This window comes from Cimex lectularius, unplaced genomic scaffold, assembly GCF_000648675.2.
Source record: "Cimex lectularius strain Harlan isolate CLEC.00 unplaced genomic scaffold, Clec_2.1 scaffold298, whole genome shotgun sequence".
Taxonomy (NCBI): domain Eukaryota; kingdom Metazoa; phylum Arthropoda; class Insecta; order Hemiptera; family Cimicidae; genus Cimex; species Cimex lectularius.
The window spans coordinates 178,116-196,578 of record NW_019392861.1 but is presented as its reverse complement, the minus strand read 5'-3'; the positions used below and the strand labels follow the sequence as shown (position 1 = coordinate 196,578).

Below are 18,463 nucleotides of genomic sequence, written 5' to 3'. Positions count from 1 at the left end.
ATATCCTTGCCTTACTCTTACGATAGCCTTCTGCCTGTCACTCTGTCGGTTTAAAATTAAACATTGTACAGTTTTAACAATAAAGTTTCTTCTTTTTAAAAAAAGAGTCTTCTTCGAGCGATTACTTAACTTTAATAAAACATTTCATTAAAAAAACCTGCTCATTTTTAGTGTACATTTTATTTACTACATAGAAATCACCAAAAAATACTAAAATGATTACGGACTCAGAAAAATATGCCAGTTTTTCTTAATTTGAAACATATTTTTTCTGTGTTGGCAGTAACAGTTTCTTTTTAGAAACCTATCATCATGCCAGCTGTATAAAAATTTAATAAAGAATTTAGGATTATTTAGGATCGTGGGCATTGTATAGCAGTTCACCACATATTAAACTTGTGAATGTTGAAATGTTACAGCAGACTGAGAAACGCAAGCACCAGCGTGATGGGAGGAAGTGTGATGTTAAATTCTGGTAGAGTTTTCGACTTTGGATTTTCCCAAACGGCTTCCTGTACGCATTTGTTGAACGTCAAAACTGTTGCGCACGTCTCCTTCTCTGCGTTTGCTGTTAAAATATAAAAGTTGAGGCTTATTACCCATTCAACGATCCCTATGTGGATATGTGCTGAATTACCCTCGGTACCACAACGAAGTACGACCACTTTGCCTTTCCCGACCGCAACTGAGTCGGTTGAGTGCTTCTGAACGATATCCATTATCCGATCAGGTGAAATTTTACCATTGGCATCAAGCTGAAGAACAAGTTATTCAAGTCTCTTAGGAAAAACAAAGCATAACGACTTACCACTCCAATTGATTTCATGAGACAAGAAGAGAAGCACTAAAAAGTAAATAAAAATATATTTAAGAGTTAAATTTATTTATTTTATGTATCCTACCTCACGTTCATCGTATAAACCAAAACTTCTCATAAATCCGGAGCGTAATGGTTTACCTGCTAAATAGAACAATGTTAAAAATGCCATTGTGTTGTAAAACCTGTCAGACAGTAAAAAATCAAGCTACACTACCAGCTTCAATCTATACAGTATGAAGCATGACTATACTTGAAGCATTCAAGGCTACATCCAACCAAGAAGCTGTTATCATCTCCGACAAGCGTAGTGTAATAACGGCCATCAAGCAACCGACACACCACCACAACCCGCTAATGCTAGGTATCTTACATAATCTTAAAGAAAATCAAACTAACATCCATTTTATCTGCCAAAAAGCACATAATGTGAATAGATAAGCCAAAGAAGTGGCACAGAATTCAAACCTCAAATCGTAACGGGCGACTATGAACCTAACTCCAAGACACTGGTATCCTAAAGTTAAAAGACCGAGATAGTTCATTAACAACAATATGCAGGTTGCATTTCACGTTCAAACACCTACAATACAACCTTTCCAAAATTGGGTTCTCAATTCGCAGTATAAGTGTGGAGTGATCATCATTATATTATTATTATTATAAATAATTAATCCAATGTTTGAAATTTAAAAATGTATGTTAAGATTTAAATGAACACGCTTTACATGTCGAGTAATGTTGCATTTAGTTCTTGAATTTTGGAAATTGTTTTTAAAATTCATACCTACTTTCAGTTTCAGTCGCACATCTCAAAAATTCTGTTATAGGGCCGGCAACCACCTAAAAATTGAACCTTGTCAGTGCTTGTTACTGGTTTCTAGTTGTGTACACACGAACTTGACTTGCAAACCCTACTAAAATAACCAACTTAAGCGAATCCATTGCGGAATGGATCTGAAGTGGAAATACTTTCCACTCCGGTTGTGAATAAATAGACAACAAACTGTGTCAAGTTCGTAATATAAATTTTTTTAAACTAGCTATTGACCACAAAAGTAATAACAACGAGAATAAAGCCATTTCCAAATTATGAAAGGGAGCGCTCATCCGTCGAAATACGCGTGAGGTATACAAATCCATCATTTCAGAATTTCCAGTTAATTATTTTAATGAACGCTACTTAACTATGGGTGAAGGCTGTTTGAAAAGGAAGTTGTAAAAAACTCACAATGATTGTAATTTTTTCCGGTTTGGCTCCGAAAAAAGAAGGAAACAAATGTAGCATCACAAGTGCAATAATTAATTCAAAGTTTTTTTATAACGATATTTTTTGAAATCGTAAACAATAGGTTTGTAACCATGATGACCAACGATGACCAAACAATTTAACTTGTGTCCATTTTTTTTAACTAGTGCTATCTGTTGAGCAAAAGTAGACCTATGAATTTGGTCGTTATGTTTTTATTTATTTTTTTAAAATATTTTTTCTTCTAAATTCTTAAATATTTTATAATTGTTAAAATGCATTATGTGCTGAGTTACCTTCCGTACAATTCCAGAATACCACCATCCAACCAGGACAGTCCCTCCTGGTCGATTAATGAGATAAAAACTGCGATTGACTCCCTTAAAAAGAAGAAGGTCCCGGGTTATGACTTAATTGAAAATGAAATGATAATGTAAAGTGAATCAATCTTCCCAATACTAACCCGCCTCTTCAACGAATGCTTAAGACTCGGCTACTTTCCGAAATTGTGGAAAAAAGCACGCATCAAAATGCTACTCAAGCCGGGAATCAAACNAGGGAAGGCTAACCCACGAGTTTCTACCCAGTATTGAGGACCGAGCAAAAGCAAAGTGGTTTCAACCAGATTACTGGATCACACAAATATTGACAGGTCACGGAAATTTCAACGCTTATTTGCACCGATTCCGTAGAGCTAACAGTCCACTGTGTCCCGACTGCGGAGTTAATGACAGTGTCCAACACAGACTGCCCCCTCCTTGAGAGTGTGAGGGAACCACTAAAGCTCTTCTTCCGCCACACTTGGCCACCGACCCTCAACGAACTGATTAAAGAAAAGAGGACGTTTGACGTCCTCAAGCCTGTTAGCCGAGCTATAGTGGACAAAGTACCTGATTAGTTTGTTCTTTCTTTTTCTTCCTATGTTACTTGTTAATCTTAGCGTTTCCCTGAACTTTTAATTCCGGGCTGGTTACTCCTTGTATCCATAATTGTTATTTATTTATTAAAATATTGTATTTATTAGAAAGTGTGTTCAAAAGGATTAACCAGCAAGGGGGAGACCTATTAGAGTAGATAAATTAATAATAATAAAAAAAAATTTCCCTTCTTCCGGGAAGGGCAAGGTCGAAGGAAGACGTTAAGCACAATAAGATCCCCTAAACTTGCATCCCATTTGAATTAGTTTAGTGGCCGTGGTCCGCCGGTATGGGGTCTCCCTTAGGTACGGCGGGGAGGTGGATGGGAAAAAGAAAACAAAAAAGAGTTACCTTCCGTACCACAACGAAATACGACCACTTTGCCTTTCCCGACCGCAACTGAGTCCGTTGAGTACTTCTGAACGATAACCGTTATCCGATTAGGTGAAATTTTACCGTTGGCATTAAGCTGGAGAACAAGTCTTAGGAAAAACAAAGCGTAACGGCTTACCGTTCTTATTGATTTCATGAGACAAGAAGAGAAGCACTAAAAAGTAAATAAAAATATAGTTACGCGTTAAATTTATTTAATATTACATATTCTCCCTCATGTTCATCATATAAATCAAAACTTCTCATAAATTCAGAGCGTAACGGTTTACCTAGTAAATAGAACAATGTTAAAAATGCCATTGTCGTGTTGTAAAACCTTTCCGAAATTGTTTGTAAAATGCATTCCTAGAATACAGTCCTTCCAATCCAATGTCCTCAGAATCACAGTCAATGTTCCTTACTACGACTCCAACCCTTTCACAACGATCTCAAAATGCCTTTCGTGAAAAAAATAATTCTCAAAACATTTTCAACTTTCCACACTAAACCCTCCTCTCACTCCAGTCGAGTTACCCAATCCTTATTATAGTGTCTATATTATTATATAGACAATAGAATATAAACCCACCAGACGACTAAAGAGTTGGCCTCGCTGCCTACTGAACGAATAGCCGGGAACACACTCGATGCAACGCTACCCGATACTACCCGACGCAAGTCCAATTTTCCATAAGATTGTATTACTCCCGTGCACATCTGCACGATCGCATCGAGTACAGTCGAAGACAAAAGAACCAAACACTCATATTTTTATTCAAACTACATGTACTATTGTCGGTATATAAATTACAACATACTTATTTTATTATAAACCAAATTAACCGTGCCACATCAGCAGCGACACATACAGGATTGGCTCCCCCCCATAGTGATGTCGTGGTAGGGGACGTAGGAAAAGGGACGATAAGAGCCAGGTGTATGCAATACGGCAAGCAGGTCGGGTCCCCTAGTAAATTGGTAAAACGATAGTTTTATAAGGAGCCAGTAAGCTCAAACAAAAACATTATTATTTCTTTTGATTTCGTGTTGGGTAATTTTATGAGCGAATGGTGTTGGTAGGGTGTAGGTATATATGTATTGTAAATAGCTTTTAAGGTTCATTTATTAATAAACTCTTCTATTAAAAAAAAGGAAGTTTTGTCTTCCCCTTTAGGGTCTATTCCCTTTTCTTTCTCCTTTTATTGAAGAGGGGCGCTTCTCACCATCACTCCGGCTTATTTACCCCTATAGGTGGTAAGTGACCCTCGCAACAGAGATCAAAAATTCATTAGTTTTTATTTAAAAAATATATTAATTTTAATGGTTTGGTAGAAAATTGATCAAAACACCGGAATACCATTTTTCATATATAAGGAATTTAAGTAACAATTTACTACCGCTTTACTCATAAAATTTACCTAACAATTTATTTCATGGTTTTGCTCATAAAATTACACCATTTTCGTCGAGTAGCTTCAGAACAGGACACTCATATTTTTTTGTAGTTTATTTCAAACTAAGTATATGTAATTTTAATTACAACATTCTTATTTTAATATAAACCAAATTAAACCAGATCAAAAATTTATGAGTTTTTATAAAAATTATTTAATGATGATGTTAGGCAGAAAATTTATCAAAACACTGGAGTAACTTTACTAAAAACAATTACATTTAACTAACAATTTATTTCATGGTTTTGCTCATAAAATTACACCATTTTCGTCGAGTAGCTTCAGAACAGGGCACTCATATTTTTTTGTAGTTTATTTCAAACTAAGTATATGTAATTTTAATTACAACATTCTTATTTTAATATAAACCAAATTAAACGAGATCAACAATTTATGAGTTTTTATAAAAATTATTTAATTGTGATGGTTAGGCAGAAAATTTTGTCAAACACCGGAATAACTTTACTTAAAACAATTACATTTAACTAACAATTTATTACATGGTTGTGCTCATAAAATTTAACTAACAATTTATTACATGGTTTTGCTCCAAATAATGCATTAAGAACAAAAGAGGGGTTGAGATTGTTATACTGATTTGTGATACACGCTCTACATGGCTGATTCACGTTGACTGTACATGGCGTTGTATAGATATGCAAACTCTACCAAAACGTGGCAAGGCGTCGGGTAGCATCGAGTAAGTGTGTTCCTGGTTTAAATATTATGTGACAATCCGCATGTGCTGCTCTCGGGAAGCCATTGTTAAACCCTTCTATTGATATCCAGGGACTTGGCGGATTTGCGGCTGAAACGCGCGGTTCCTGTTCATGTGATATTGCGATAAAGAACGAAATGGTTCGTAAATTTTCGTAGTTGATGATTCTGTATTGAATGTCTCGATTTTACTTGGGCGAGAATTTTTGGCTTAATCCTCGCATAGTGCTGGGAGAACTACAGTGGTCGTTAACTCCTTTCACGACCAATTTTAAATGCCAATTGTAATTATTATTATATTCATGCCAATTGTAAATTTAACTTATTACATGTTGTAAATAATGTTACAGATGATAATAAATATATTTAAAAAATATATAATAAATATATTTACTGTGTTTTGTGAGTGAAGTAAGTGGTTTCTGCTATATTTTGTATGGCCGTGTCATTTATTTTAATTGCTGCTTGAATAAAATAATGTATTTAAACAGTTAAATCCAATAAATTGAGTTACTTTACTAACTGAAGCACCAAAATTGAAGTATTCTTGTGCATTCTTTAACCCTCCTCTACTACGGTGGGTCGGATCCGACCCAGGTGAAATTTTTGTGACGCGCCACGGCCAACATATAGTGCGCTTCAATCTGTCATCCATGGGCACCTTCTCCTCCGTCGTGCGGAAGCTGTTGGCTCGATCACATCGATAAGGTACGCACCGTTCTTGATTTATCCCCCCTTTGGTCGGATCAGACCCAACTGCAGTAGAAATGTGTAGGTCAGATTCGACCCCACCGTAGTATAACTTATGCTCTAATAATTTTTATTATTTAACCCTTTTTGCATTATACATATGCATACACACCGAAAAAAAATATACTGATATATTCTATGCACTACGATGGGGAAGTAGACGAGGTCTCGAAATTACCCGAAATAATTTTATTTTAAAACATGACTAAAGGAGGAGTAGACGTTTTGGACAAATTGTGCCATTCTTATTCCACTAAGAGAAAAAGCAATCGATGGCCGATGCGTTATTTTTATGGCATCCTCGATACCGCCGGGATAAACAGCCTTGTACTGTACAAATGGAACGTCAACAACGAGCCAACACGATCCGGTCGACGATTCTCAAAAATTTAGCCATTGCGTTGGCTAAGCCGTGGATGGAGAAAAGATTTGCTAACTAACGTCTTCCGAGGAATCTAACAGCGATTATAGGTGAACAGCTAGGCAAGAAGCTAAAAAGACTGGCAGCATCTTCGTACGACTAAAAAAAGGAGACGGTGCGACTCTGCGTCATCGACAGGAAAGAAAACTCATATTATGCATACTGTGAAAAATCGATGTGTGGGGAACATAAAGTTTTGATTTGTCTCGACTGTTCCTCGACCTACGATGAAGAAATTTTGGTTATGATTATTTTCTTGTCATTTCATGTTAATTTTTTTATATTTTAATATGACGTTCAAATTATTTATTTTCTCACAGAATTGTGATATTTTGAGTCTGAAACTGTAAGACTGATGATTTACCATAACTGAGCTTACCTGAACCGATTTTAATCTGTAAATAGAAATTATGTTTGATTGAAATGTTGTTAATTTTGTTATCTTCTTCCTTAACAGAAACATCAGTATCCATCTTCTATGTGTTCAAAGCGTTTTTGGGGAAAAAATGGTTCAAAAATATGGGGGTCAGATCCGACCCAACAGTAGTATATGTGTGACCTAATACCACCGTAGTAGAGGAGGGTTAAATAAAATTTTCATGTTTTTCTCTTTTGTTCAAGAATACTATCGATTGTTTTCAAAGTTATTATTTACACAATTATCATATAATTTATTGTACTTGGAAAGCAAACATGGTTTACCCCATGGGATCATAAACTCGACCGGTCGCGTGATTAAATTATCTACAAGTTAAATAATACGGAGTTCATACGAGTTCCACGTGTCAGGCTTTTATTTAAAACAATAATGTCGCAGAATGCTGTCGGTTATTTGCAAATTTTTAAAAAGCCGTTTTGTTATACTAAAACGGAAGACGAAGCGTGGGGCGAGAGTAAAGTTCACAAGGTTATCAAAAAAGCAATATTTATCCCCAAATTGTTCGGCTGTTTCCCCCTTGATTTAAAGAACAATGAATTCGTTGTTTCTAAAAAGTTAGTATTATATATTTTTTTGATGTTTCCGACGCTTTGGACAGGGGTGATTTACAATGTTTCAAATCGGCTGGACACCAACGATGCCATGTGGCTCGATTTCTTGCTTTTCGGGATTCGCATGTTCGGAGTTTTATTTGCTGAAACGATTTCAATAATTTGGTTCATTATATATAAAAAGCACTTCACCAGTTTCCTAATCGAATTGCAAAAACTTGAATTTATTTTTAAAAAGCTCGGCTTTCCCTGCAATATGACGATGTCTTACAGAAAGCACGTGGTAAGCTTTCTCCTAATAACAGTCGCATTTATCGCCAACTTTTTGATTAGGAGAATCACGGTTTTCCGTACGGTACAACAAATATTCTCTTACGTAGTACCGTTCATTCTGTCAATAATGGTATTGATGTTTAATGAATTCGTCGAAATACTCACCTACCAATTCAAAACAATGTGCACTATCGTATCGTCGTCGAAAGAATGCGTATACCCGCACAGGAAAATAGAAATTCTCCTACAGTGCCAGGACGTTTTGGAATCTGCAGCGACCCAGTTAAACAAGGCCTTCTCTCCTTTGCTACTGCTATTGATCGTCATCACTTTCGCGAGGGCTACGCTCGGAATTTACAATTTTCTCATTATAAGCGGAAGCAAAGTCATGGACATAACGGGGACGTCTTTTATGATCATAGTGTACATTGCAATGACAATAAATATGATAAACATCATCACAAAGCTTTTGCGAGAGGTGAGCTTTACACAATTATACAAACAAAATTTTCCATGTCAGGCGTTACGAGCATGATAATTTCAAACGTAGTGCATGCAATCGTGAACACGAAATATAGACAGTAGAGGTTACATACACGTATTTTAATCCCTTTTGTTTTATTTTACGCTTTATATAATTAAGCAGCCACTACATGAAGATGCACTCCAAACTGAGTCAAAATAACTGTCTACTTTCCTATTCAGTCATCGCAATATGCAATAAAGCACAGTCATGTTATGAATTATAAATTATACTTTATTTCAACTCTTTTTAGAAATGGTTTACATCAACAGAGATAAACACAGCATCAATTACTGAACAGATACATGTAAACTCAGTCGCAGCTACGCCAATATCATTAATCAAATTCAATATAGATAACATACATATATCATCACATCACATTCCAAACATCAAACATTTTTCACATAGTCTAATTTTTCAACAATTTAGCTTTCCTTTTCCTATTTATCAATCCGACTCCGGATAAAAATTTTGAGATGAGAGTCGTGCTCAAGGCCAACCTTCAAAAATTGTTAACATAAACAAAAACCAAAGTTACCTAATTATTCTACATGTCTATTTTATTACAATCAAGACCCCTAGATGGTGTATTTTGGCGTAATAATGTAGAAATCTCCTTCCTTTTAAGTGGAATAAATTTTAGTTCAAAGAAATATTTTTCCATTGATCGGTTAGTAAACATATTTACTTTTCAAAGCGTAGCTTGTTATAGGATTTTTTTTATTTTATTTTATTATTATTATTATCATTATCATTATTTTTTGGCTTTTCATAACGACGGAGTTTTACTAATAATTGGAAGATTGATTTTTGTTAAATAAGGTGTTGAAGGATTTTCGTTTTGATGAAATAAATTTCTGTTAGAAAATTTTTTAAAAGTGATGAAGTCTATTTTTCATTTTTTGAGCACCCATTTGAACATAATTTATCGAAATTTAGTCATGACTAACTATATTGTGACTAAATAAGTCATGCCTCGTATTTAATTACTAGTCATGACTAATTTAGTCATCAATCACATATGGCGACTAATGACTAAATTAATCACTTACTACCAATCATGACTAACGGTCTGAGTGATCAATCATTAATCATTAGACATGACTAATTTTTGCCCAACACTGCACTGAGCTATGAGAAATCTTTGAATTCTTTGAAATCTTTAGAGCAGCGGTGCAAACTAACCATTTGATAGCCCTAAGTAATTAGCTGCTGTATAATAAGTGTCCGCGTTGCCAGAAAATTTAGAAAATAATAAAAGAAAGTTGATAAATCGGGAACTTTAATCTATTTGATTTGAGAAGGCTCCTCATCCAACATACATAACGGACATCGCTCTTCTGGATTACCATGTATTCCGGTTGATCGTTTACTTTATTTAATAACAAGTGCGGACAAATAAAAATTTGTTGTATTGAAAACAACAGGCTAGTTTATATCACACTCTATTTTAAAAGGCATAATTTTTATATATTCGAAATTACAGAAATTAGTTTTGTTCAAACTATTAAAAAAAAAAAAAAAAAAAAAAATTGGGCAGCCTTTTTACATTTCCTATGACTATTTTTCATTTCATTCTATCACCAAAAGGTAGATCGGGGATGAGGTCAGGAAGACAGAAACAACATTTATTTTCTTCTCGAGCTTCGGCAAAATATATTGCCTTCATCAGACTTCGAAAAAATCGTTATACTATATGAACTGGTACATGTGTGATATATTCTGCCGAAAGCGCGACAAGAAAATAAGTGGTGTTTCTGTCTTCCTAGCCTCATCCCCGATCTACCTTTTGGAAAGAAATGTATTTAAACTCAGAAGGCTGATCAATCACCAAAAAAAAAAATTAATTTCCTATGAACTTTATTGCAATATTTGAAATGTTTACTTGAAAATATTGCTTAAATCAAAAGGTCAACCTACTTTATACTTTATAATTTCAATGTACAAATTACAACCTCCTAGATCTATCTATTAACCTGTTTGAAAAACGGAATAAACAATTTGAAAATAACGTTCTCGTAAAAGTTTTATTTTTGATTTGAATGATGTGTAAATAGGTTTATACAAAATCATAAAGTACGAATTACTATTTACGTACTTAAACAGAAATATTTATTACCACAAGCGTTGAATAGTTTTTTAATTATCACGCGATTCATGTCGAACGTGGATTTAGTTCTTGGCCGAAAGGATGAATTTACGTCGATACCACTCAACTCTCCGCCAAGTCAAAGTGTCTAACAATAAGTTAAATACAAGAAATTATTTACGAAATGGGATGTTTTTCGGCCGAATATTGGGAATCTACCCTTTTCAATTTGAAAACGGCAGCATTCGCGTTTCCAAGATTTACATCACATGGAGCTTCATCCTGGGAGCGATCGGTTGGGCGAATTCTATTTACGTTTCATCAACTCTTAGTTCTTTCAAATATATTCCTTTTATTATGAAACTTTTGGGTGGAGATTTGCTACTGATCGGAACTCACTGGACGATTTTGGTGTTTCTTATGAACCGGAGAGTTATGAACAAAGTCGTCCGAAATTTGGAAAAATTGGAAATAACGCTGGCTTCCCACGGAATCCCATGGTCCTGCAAAAAATCGTATATATCGTTGTTTATTCATGCCATGTTTTCGTCAATTACACTATTGTTTCGTATTTTTATGAGGATTGCCCGTAGGGATTTGAACGCGATGACATCCGTCCGTGTCTTTGTAACCGAGTTCACATTTTTCACCCTGATGTTTCTTGAATGGATTTTCGCCGATTACCTTAGGCTGGTGATTTATCAATTTAAAACAATGAATGATCGTTTAAGGCAGCAAGGAATAGGAACCAGCTTGATTGAATGTTTCCTTAAATGTCGGCACGTCGTCGGTGAAATATGCAACAATCTGAACACACTATTTAATCCAACGATAATATTTCTTTTGGGGCTTGTTTTTGGAAGAAACACTATAACCGTGTACAAACTTATTTCTGTTGACGAATCGGATGCCGCATTTCTTTATTTAATTTTTATTCTCAGGAATATATCCTCAGCGTATGAACTAAGCTTTTCAATAAACCGTCTCATAAAACAGGTTGGTGACTTAATAATGAATAATTTTTTTCTTAATAGGTACAAAATTCCCCTTTCCCCCGTCTAACTTTTACAACCTATACGGATTTCCCCTGTTTCCATTGATCTATCATAAATTTGTATATAATACAAAACGATATTTATATCATTAATTATAGTATAGCCGTTGGAATTTTGTTTGAGATAGTTTTGGGAAAAGGATTGTGAAGCAGTTCTGACTCCTTATCCAATCCGAGTAGGATGTTAATGCCTGTATTCCATTAATTATATATTAAATTTGACTGGCGTATAGTGATCGTTGGTTAATGATTATTTGGAGATCGTGAGATGCGGTCTGGTGTGACGTAGGTGTTAGAAAAACTATTTCTTTATCGGGCCAACTTTCTATCTTTATTGAGATCATCTTCAGGGCCTGGGATTTATAACCATTGTAAAATTATACATAATATAAATAATTTAACCATTGTTTATATATCCCAGCCCCTGAAGATGATCTCAATAAAGATCGAAACGATAAAGAAAATGTTTTTCTAAAACCTACGTCACACCAGACCGCATCTCACGATCTCCAAAATAATCATTAAATCCATTTACAGTTCGTGCTTCGTGGTCCGCTTGACCAATTAACTTTTTTCAATTAATTAATATTTAATCAATTTTATCTCAGCCAATACCTTTCATAAATATTAATCAATTGAAAAATAATCATTAAATTTAACTAATTATAAACATATAACTAGTACATACGATATTGAAACACCTCCATAATATTTATTTTTCATAAGTACTTAAATATTCCTCTACTGTGTGCCATGAAATACATTGCTCTAACTAATTATATATTAAATTTAAAAAAATTGTAAACATATAACTAGTACATATCATATGGAAACACTTCCATAACATTTAATTGTCATAAAAACTAAATCTTCCCCTCCTATATGGCAGGACATTGTTTTAATTAATTATATATGAAATTTAAAAAATTGTAAACATATTATTAGTTCATATGATATTGAAACACTTATTTAATATTTAATTGACATAAAAACTTAAGTCTTTTGACAAGGACAAAATAAATAAAAAATTGTTTTTGAAATAAATTAATTTAAGAGAAAAGCAAATGCAATTGCGTCTTTTCACTCTTAAAGCTGATGAAAACTGGAGTCGTAGTAAAATTCAATTTATTTTAACCACTTTAGCCTTTTGCGATTGAATCTGCATAAACAGACAAAAAAATTTCCTTTTTGTGACGATGTGTACCTAAAATTATATTTTACTAAATTTACATCAATTTATTGATTATACTGAGTTGAAACGAAAGTTACTCTCATTAATCTGAAATAAGAAACAAAAATTATTTATTATTTGTCACATCTACTAGAATGTCCTTCTCTAGTCAATACTGAATCCAATTGATTACAAATGTAAGGACCAACATTACTATAATAATACCTAAATTTGGTTTTAAATCTTCATTAAAATATCTTATTTAATTTTAACTGAAATGATTTCATATTAAAGAATGAATTTTCGTTTTAAATTTAATCCTTCTTTTGTTAAAATGAGTATAGAATTAATCATTTATTTATTTATTTAATTAAAATAGTCGTTTTATAACTCAATAAATATCTTAAACAAAAGACCATCGATTGAAAATAATTACAAAATAAGTAAATACAACAAGGAAAAAAGTAAATAATTCCAATTTTACCTTGATTTGTTCTTTCCTTCCTAAATTAAACAATATATTTTTATATACTTAATAGCAAAATACCTTCGCACAGAATGAACATTTTCAAGAATATTACGTAAGAAACATCCAAGTAAATAAGAAATAACAAGAAACAAGCGTAAAACAAAAGACCCGCGTTCGAATTCGAAAAAACACAATTAGCTCATTGGGATTATTTTGGTTTTTATGCCCCTAACTAGCGTGTATTGGGAGTAAATGAATTTATTGGCATGAGAGGTCCGATGGCGGAATATCGACTACTCCACTGCCCTACTTGTGTTAATGGTATGTGTGTTGAAAACAATAAATTTAAGAACGAGTCAGATTATACGAATTGAAAGCTGTTTAATTAGGAAATAATGTATTTAAGAATGAATGAGAGTGTGGATGAGTGATTTAGGGGCAGTTCTGGTTGGGGGCTGAAATGACCTAGCTGTTGATAGGCCGGCCTTGGCGGAAAGATGAGACCTTATGTCTAACCCCGGTCTGCCAACACCAGGATGAGTGATTTCAAGGCATTTATTGTAAATTACAAAAGCTGGATGTCGGCGGACTGCGAGAAGTGATAGGCTCAACTTTGTACAAGTGTACATATATATATACAGTGCGCATGTAGATTTGACCTCACATAAATCAGTAATTAGCTCATAGATACGAGTTAATTCGTAATACGAACAGTGATTATTTATTTATTCATTTAATGACATAATACATTTAACGAGAAGACATCATTGTTTTTATAATTACATTTCATGAAAACATTTTTTTAATTAACACAGTGAATTTAATGATTTAAAATGAAGTATACTTCACTAAAGCTCTCCGTGGCCATTTCATTTGTCGTCGAGAATCCAATCCGATTACACGACATTTGAAAAATGTTAAAAAGGAGGGAAAACTCATAAGGTGGGGTTGAGATGGGGAGTTGATGTCCGAGTGGATCGAGGTCACGAAAGCTCAGGTGGTAGAGCAGCGGCGTATCTAGCCGAAGGTCGTGGGTTCGAATCCCTCTCGTGCCATTAACTTTTTTTCATCTCAACTAAAAACCTTAGTTATTGGTAAAGTTCCACATATTCTTTATTTGCACCTTATGCATTATGCATTATATTTAACCTCTTAAATTCTCTTTATGTTGAAAAAAGAGAATGATATGGTAGAAATTATGAATAATGGAGTGAATGAGGTGTTCAATCCTTTTTAAAAAGAAGAGAATTACATGTTTCTACTAGTGCCCAAGTTTTGTTAAATTTATAGAATTCCAGTTTCAAGTTATATGTTTGTATTTCTTTATTGGCTGTTTACAGTCTGAAGCGTTTGACAAGGCGATTTATTCCCTCATTGTATTTGACGACACAAACACACATGCAACAAATGTAAGTGCGTAGTTTTCTCTCATAACCAATAATTATTGATAAAAATCAAACTAAAACAATTCCAACAGCCTAAGCTTTCACAATATCTAACAGGGAGGAAGAAAATCCGTTTCACAGCGTTCGACTTGTTTGAAATCAATTTCAGCGTTCTTGGCCAAGTATGACAACTATTTTTTGTTTCAACAATATTAATAAATCATAATTTTGTTTTAGATGGTGGCAACAGGCTTCACGTATCTTATCATTGTAGTCCAACTTGACGCTGGTAAATAATAAATTTATTTAACTAATAAAAGATATTCTATTGACACAATTTGTATTTTGATCATTAAAATTAAACAAAAAATTATATGAAGTTGTAAGCTTTATTGATATTTTGCATAATTTGGTAGCACATAAATAGGGATGTTTTCACTAAACATTGATATTTGTATTTTAATAAAGTACTTTCTTTATGAAAAAAGTTGTTAACCTACTCTAACTTGAAGTTTGTTGAATCTGATTTGTACGTACATTACTGTGAACAAAGTTAAAATAAAAGAACAGACTTTTTTAAACACACTTGCCTTACATTTGTGTACCCTCCCTCACCATGCAGAATATTACTATGTATACAATGGACCTTTTTCATGCATAAAACCCATCGTCAATTAATGGCATATAATGAACAACTTCTTCTGATAACATTATCTTCACTGTGCAGCTATTAGAGAACCCTCGATGATGATCAAGTTTGTGCGACCTTCCATGGAAATGCCTACCCAGACCATAACACTACCACCTCCATAGCTTCCCCGGAGAAAAAATGTTGCCGGCATATATCGCTCTCCGGTTCTTCCCCAAACCCTCTCTCGGCCGTCAGAAGAACTCAAACAAACTCATCCGAAAACAAAATTTTAGTCCCATCTTCCTCAGGCCAATTGATGTGAACTTAACTTAACCGGGCTATTCTGTGCCTTGTCAAAAGTTCTTGACATGAGGTAAGCCTTCTCTCACGTCTTACGTCGAAAGTCTTCGCCTTCAGTACGTAATATGACATTAACATTTCTAACTAGTTGAAGTCGCTGCTTGATCTCAACAGCGGTAGAATGTCGATTCCTGAATGCATTCGTAACACTAAAACGATCATATATGTGAAATGTGACACGATGGCGACCTGATCCATGCTTACTTGAGTAATCTCGGTAACGATGGAAGACCATCCGGACAGTTGTTCGAGTGTCCGAGTCCGCGTTGGGGCGAACCTGGAATTCAAGACCCGTGTGTGACGGTATCCCATATGAGATGCTTGTTGAACTTGTTCGACAACATGTGGAATTCGGGCTCGTACCTGTTGGCGAGAGGTGACCCATGTCTGGCTACGAGTTAAAGACCAATTTTGTTGACAATCTGCTTGAGTAAGGTCCTAGGGTCCATGGTGAACGGTCGACTGAATTGGAGGAAGGGATTTTACAGTCAGGATCAAGCGGAATTCCGTGTGCTCCGCTCCGCTGTGCATCATTCCTGTCTCCTCAAGGGAGACCTTAGGACACGCTCTGGCCGTGTCCTTCTACCATGAAAAGGTGTATGATTCGACGTGGAGGTACGCGATACTACGGAAATGTCATGATTTCGGTCTTGGAGGTACACTGCCAGGGTTTCTAGGGGTTTCCTGGAGAATCGTAGGCTCTCAGTCAGACTAGGGACCGTGTTCTCCAAGGATCACGTTCAGTTGAACGGTATCCCTCAGGGTTCAGTGATGAGCGTTGCGCGTTTCTTAATGGTGATGAACGGCATCCCCTCGCAGATAAGAAGAATGATCTTTGTCGACCACTTCTGCTTCTACCAATCGGGTAAGGATTTGGCGAAGGTCGGCGGGAGAATGCAGTCAGCGATAGACGTGGATGCGAGAGCCGAGGAAACCGGGTTTACGTTCTCCACGATGAAAACGGTATATACCCTCTTTTGCAGATTGAGGGGCCCATAGTCACTCAATTCTACCTGAGAGGCATACCTCTGCCTGAGTTAGTGCGGTTCCTCGGCCTTCTGTTTGATGAGAAGTTGAGATTGCAGACACACATCGACTCCGTCGAGGTCCAGAGTAGGATATCCACTGACACTATTGATATTGTTGGTCATTTGGGTAGGGAGCGGACAGGGAGACCTTGTTAAAAAGGTTTGACTCGCTGCTTTATTCGAGGTCTTCTATAGTTGTATGGCTCCTCCTCGTCCCGGAAAGCTGACAGGCTCTACGATCAGGGTCTCAGAGCGATCTCGGGAGCGTTCAGAACCAGCCCCTTGGCCAGTCTTTGCTGCGAGCTGGGGGGGGGGGGCTTGCTTTCCAGAACTTCAGCTTCCAGAACGGAGAGAGCAGCTTACCCTCGGTTACGCGTCCGAGTTCTAAGCCAAGCCAGGGCGCCCTCTCTAGGACGATCATTGAGTGGCCATGCAGAATTGACTACGGGAACGCGACCCCTCGGGATTCGGTTCGGTGAGGCCGTAGGGAGGGCTCGACGTATGCCTGAGCATTGTTTGGGTTTTACGAGACAGGTTCTCTCTGGTCCTTCTCGTCGTGACCTTGTCACCTTGTACGCCGAGCTGGAGAGCCTCGGAGAAACGGTCGTTGTTGTCTGGGTTCCAGTACACGCCGGTCTTGAGGGTAACGGAGAGCGGACGAGGAGGAGAAAGCCGGGACATCCACCCTCCCGACCAGACCATCGCGCGTTCTTCTGACGCTATGACCGCAGTGAAAAGCATGATTGAAGAAAGAAAGCATCGTCCGAGGGGCTCTTGTGGGTCAAGAGTAAGACCAGGGAGGGGCCCTCCGAGAACCTGAACGGGAGAGGAGGGTTCGTACTCACCCGATTGAGGATTGGCACAGGGCACTTGCTTTAGGTTCAAGGCCCGCGCAGGTGTCTCTTATGGAGAGATAGGTTGCTCGTTGTGTCCGTATAACAGAGATAAGATATGCCTTGGCTACATACAGAGAGTATGTAGGCATGCCGCCGAATTTAAGACTGGTTCTCCAGGTCAGCCGTCGGTTTCTAATCCCCAGCTCTATTTTTTAGAGAACGCGTTTTTTTACATTTTGGACTGAGATATTCCATGTGTTTTGTCTTTATGTGTTTTGTTTGAAAGTGTGTATTTATTAGTGTGAGGGGTGAAATAAAGCGTCACCATCGCCCCTCCAGCGTGTGTGTGTGTGTCGATGGCAGAATAACTACAAAAGCACATACCCCATCGATCCTGATTTAGGTTAGCTAATTAAACTGTGTATAGAACGATGGAGTACTAGGTGAGGAAATCTAGTATTTCTCCGAATAATCAGAATAAATGTAATGCATGAATGTATTTATTGATGCGACTGACTTATCTAATTTAATTAGTGTTAGGCCAGATTATAGTTCGCATGAGTTTGGGGCTGACATGATGTAGTTGTCGGTAGCCTCTGAGAGCATCATCCCGTTGGTAGGGAAACGACGATCTCCTGGGCATCTGACTTAAGGGGGATACTAGCGACCCAGCCGTTTAACGAAGTGGGCGAATGATGTATAGGCACTAGTGTCAGCACATAGGGGAGTGACAACCCTTCGAGGTGAAAGTCCGAAAATAAGGACCGTTGTTGGCCGCAACGGTTAAGGCGTTGATATGCTGCGCTCATGACTGTAAGATGAAGGTCCCGGGTCCGAATCCAGCGGCTCTTTCGAATCCGACATACTTATGAATAAAAAAAGACTTACGAAAAAATTTAGGGTGAATACCCACAATTGAGGTAATAAAAAGGTAAAGTAAATAATATTAAGAAA

At 36.3% G+C, this 18,463-nt stretch overlaps 2 protein-coding genes and 1 long non-coding RNA gene across 16 annotated transcripts; 2 read left to right on the top strand and 1 right to left on the bottom strand.

The window, feature by feature from the left end:
- Positions 1-166: 166 nt before the first annotated feature.
- LOC106665187 lies at positions 167-4,005 on the bottom strand. Of its 13 annotated transcripts, XM_014391434.1 has the most exons (6): positions 1,718-1,921; positions 1,609-1,660; positions 903-961; positions 809-844; positions 638-755; positions 167-568 (listed from the first exon to the last, which is right to left on the bottom strand). In XM_014391434.1, the coding sequence occupies exons 1-6, from the start codon at positions 1,760-1,762 to the stop codon at positions 414-416; spliced, it is 465 nt and encodes a 154-aa protein (XP_014246920.1). In that variant the 5' UTR covers positions 1,763-1,921; the 3' UTR covers positions 167-413. The 13 variants fall into 13 exon arrangements, with proteins under 13 accessions (XP_014246920.1, XP_024084572.1, XP_014246922.1 ...); XM_024228804.1 differs by lacking the exons at positions 1,609-1,660; positions 1,718-1,921 and adding exons at positions 2,363-2,446; positions 3,945-3,960 and having other exon boundaries at positions 167-755; XM_014391436.2 differs by lacking the exons at positions 1,609-1,660; positions 1,718-1,921 and adding exons at positions 2,363-2,446; positions 2,530-2,615 and having other exon boundaries at positions 167-755.
- A 293-nt stretch (positions 4,006-4,298) lies between these two features.
- Positions 4,299-5,850, top strand: LOC112127610. The gene is made up of 3 exons (XR_002910652.1): positions 4,299-4,333; positions 5,376-5,509; positions 5,599-5,850. It is a non-coding gene; the product is annotated as an uncharacterized LOC112127610 (long non-coding RNA).
- A 1,748-nt stretch (positions 5,851-7,598) lies between these two features.
- LOC106665214 (putative gustatory receptor 28b) lies at positions 7,599-14,984 on the top strand. Of its 2 annotated transcripts, none has more exons than XR_002910651.1 (4): positions 7,599-8,438; positions 14,610-14,682; positions 14,747-14,836; positions 14,892-14,984. XR_002910651.1 is itself a non-coding variant. In XM_014391474.2 (4 exons), the coding sequence occupies exons 1-4, from the start codon at positions 7,713-7,715 to the stop codon at positions 14,949-14,951; spliced, it is 945 nt and encodes a 314-aa protein (XP_014246960.2). In that variant the 5' UTR covers positions 7,599-7,712; the 3' UTR covers positions 14,952-14,984. The 2 variants fall into 2 exon arrangements, 1 of the variants encoding a protein (XP_014246960.2); XM_014391474.2 differs by having other exon boundaries at positions 14,610-14,678.
- Positions 14,985-18,463: the final 3,479 nt, after the last annotated feature.

Bases quoted from the DNA above. Each gene is read 5' to 3' on its own strand.
- LOC106665214 (XM_014391474.2), top strand. From the start codon at position 7,713: ATGTTTCCGACGCTTTGGACAGGGGTGATTTACAATGTTTCAAATCGG. The intron at 8,439-14,609 runs GTGAGCTTTACA...GGCTGTTTACAG, and splicing joins TCACAAAGCTTTTGCGAGAG to TCTGAAGCGTTTGACAAGGC. The intron at 14,679-14,746 runs GTAAGTGCGTAG...CAATTCCAACAG, and splicing joins CAAACACACATGCAACAAAT to CCTAAGCTTTCACAATATCT.
- LOC106665187 (XM_014391432.1), bottom strand. From the start codon at position 1,762: ATGGATTCGCTTAAGTTGGTTATTTTAGTAGGGTTTGCAAGTCAA. The intron at 962-1,608 runs GTAGGTATGAAT...TGTTCTATTTAG, and splicing joins ATGTGCGACTGAAACTGAAA to CAGGTAAACCATTACGCTCC. The intron at 845-902 runs GTAGGATACATA...TTTACTTTTTAG, and splicing joins GTTTATACGATGAACGTGAG to TGCTTCTCTTCTTGTCTCAT.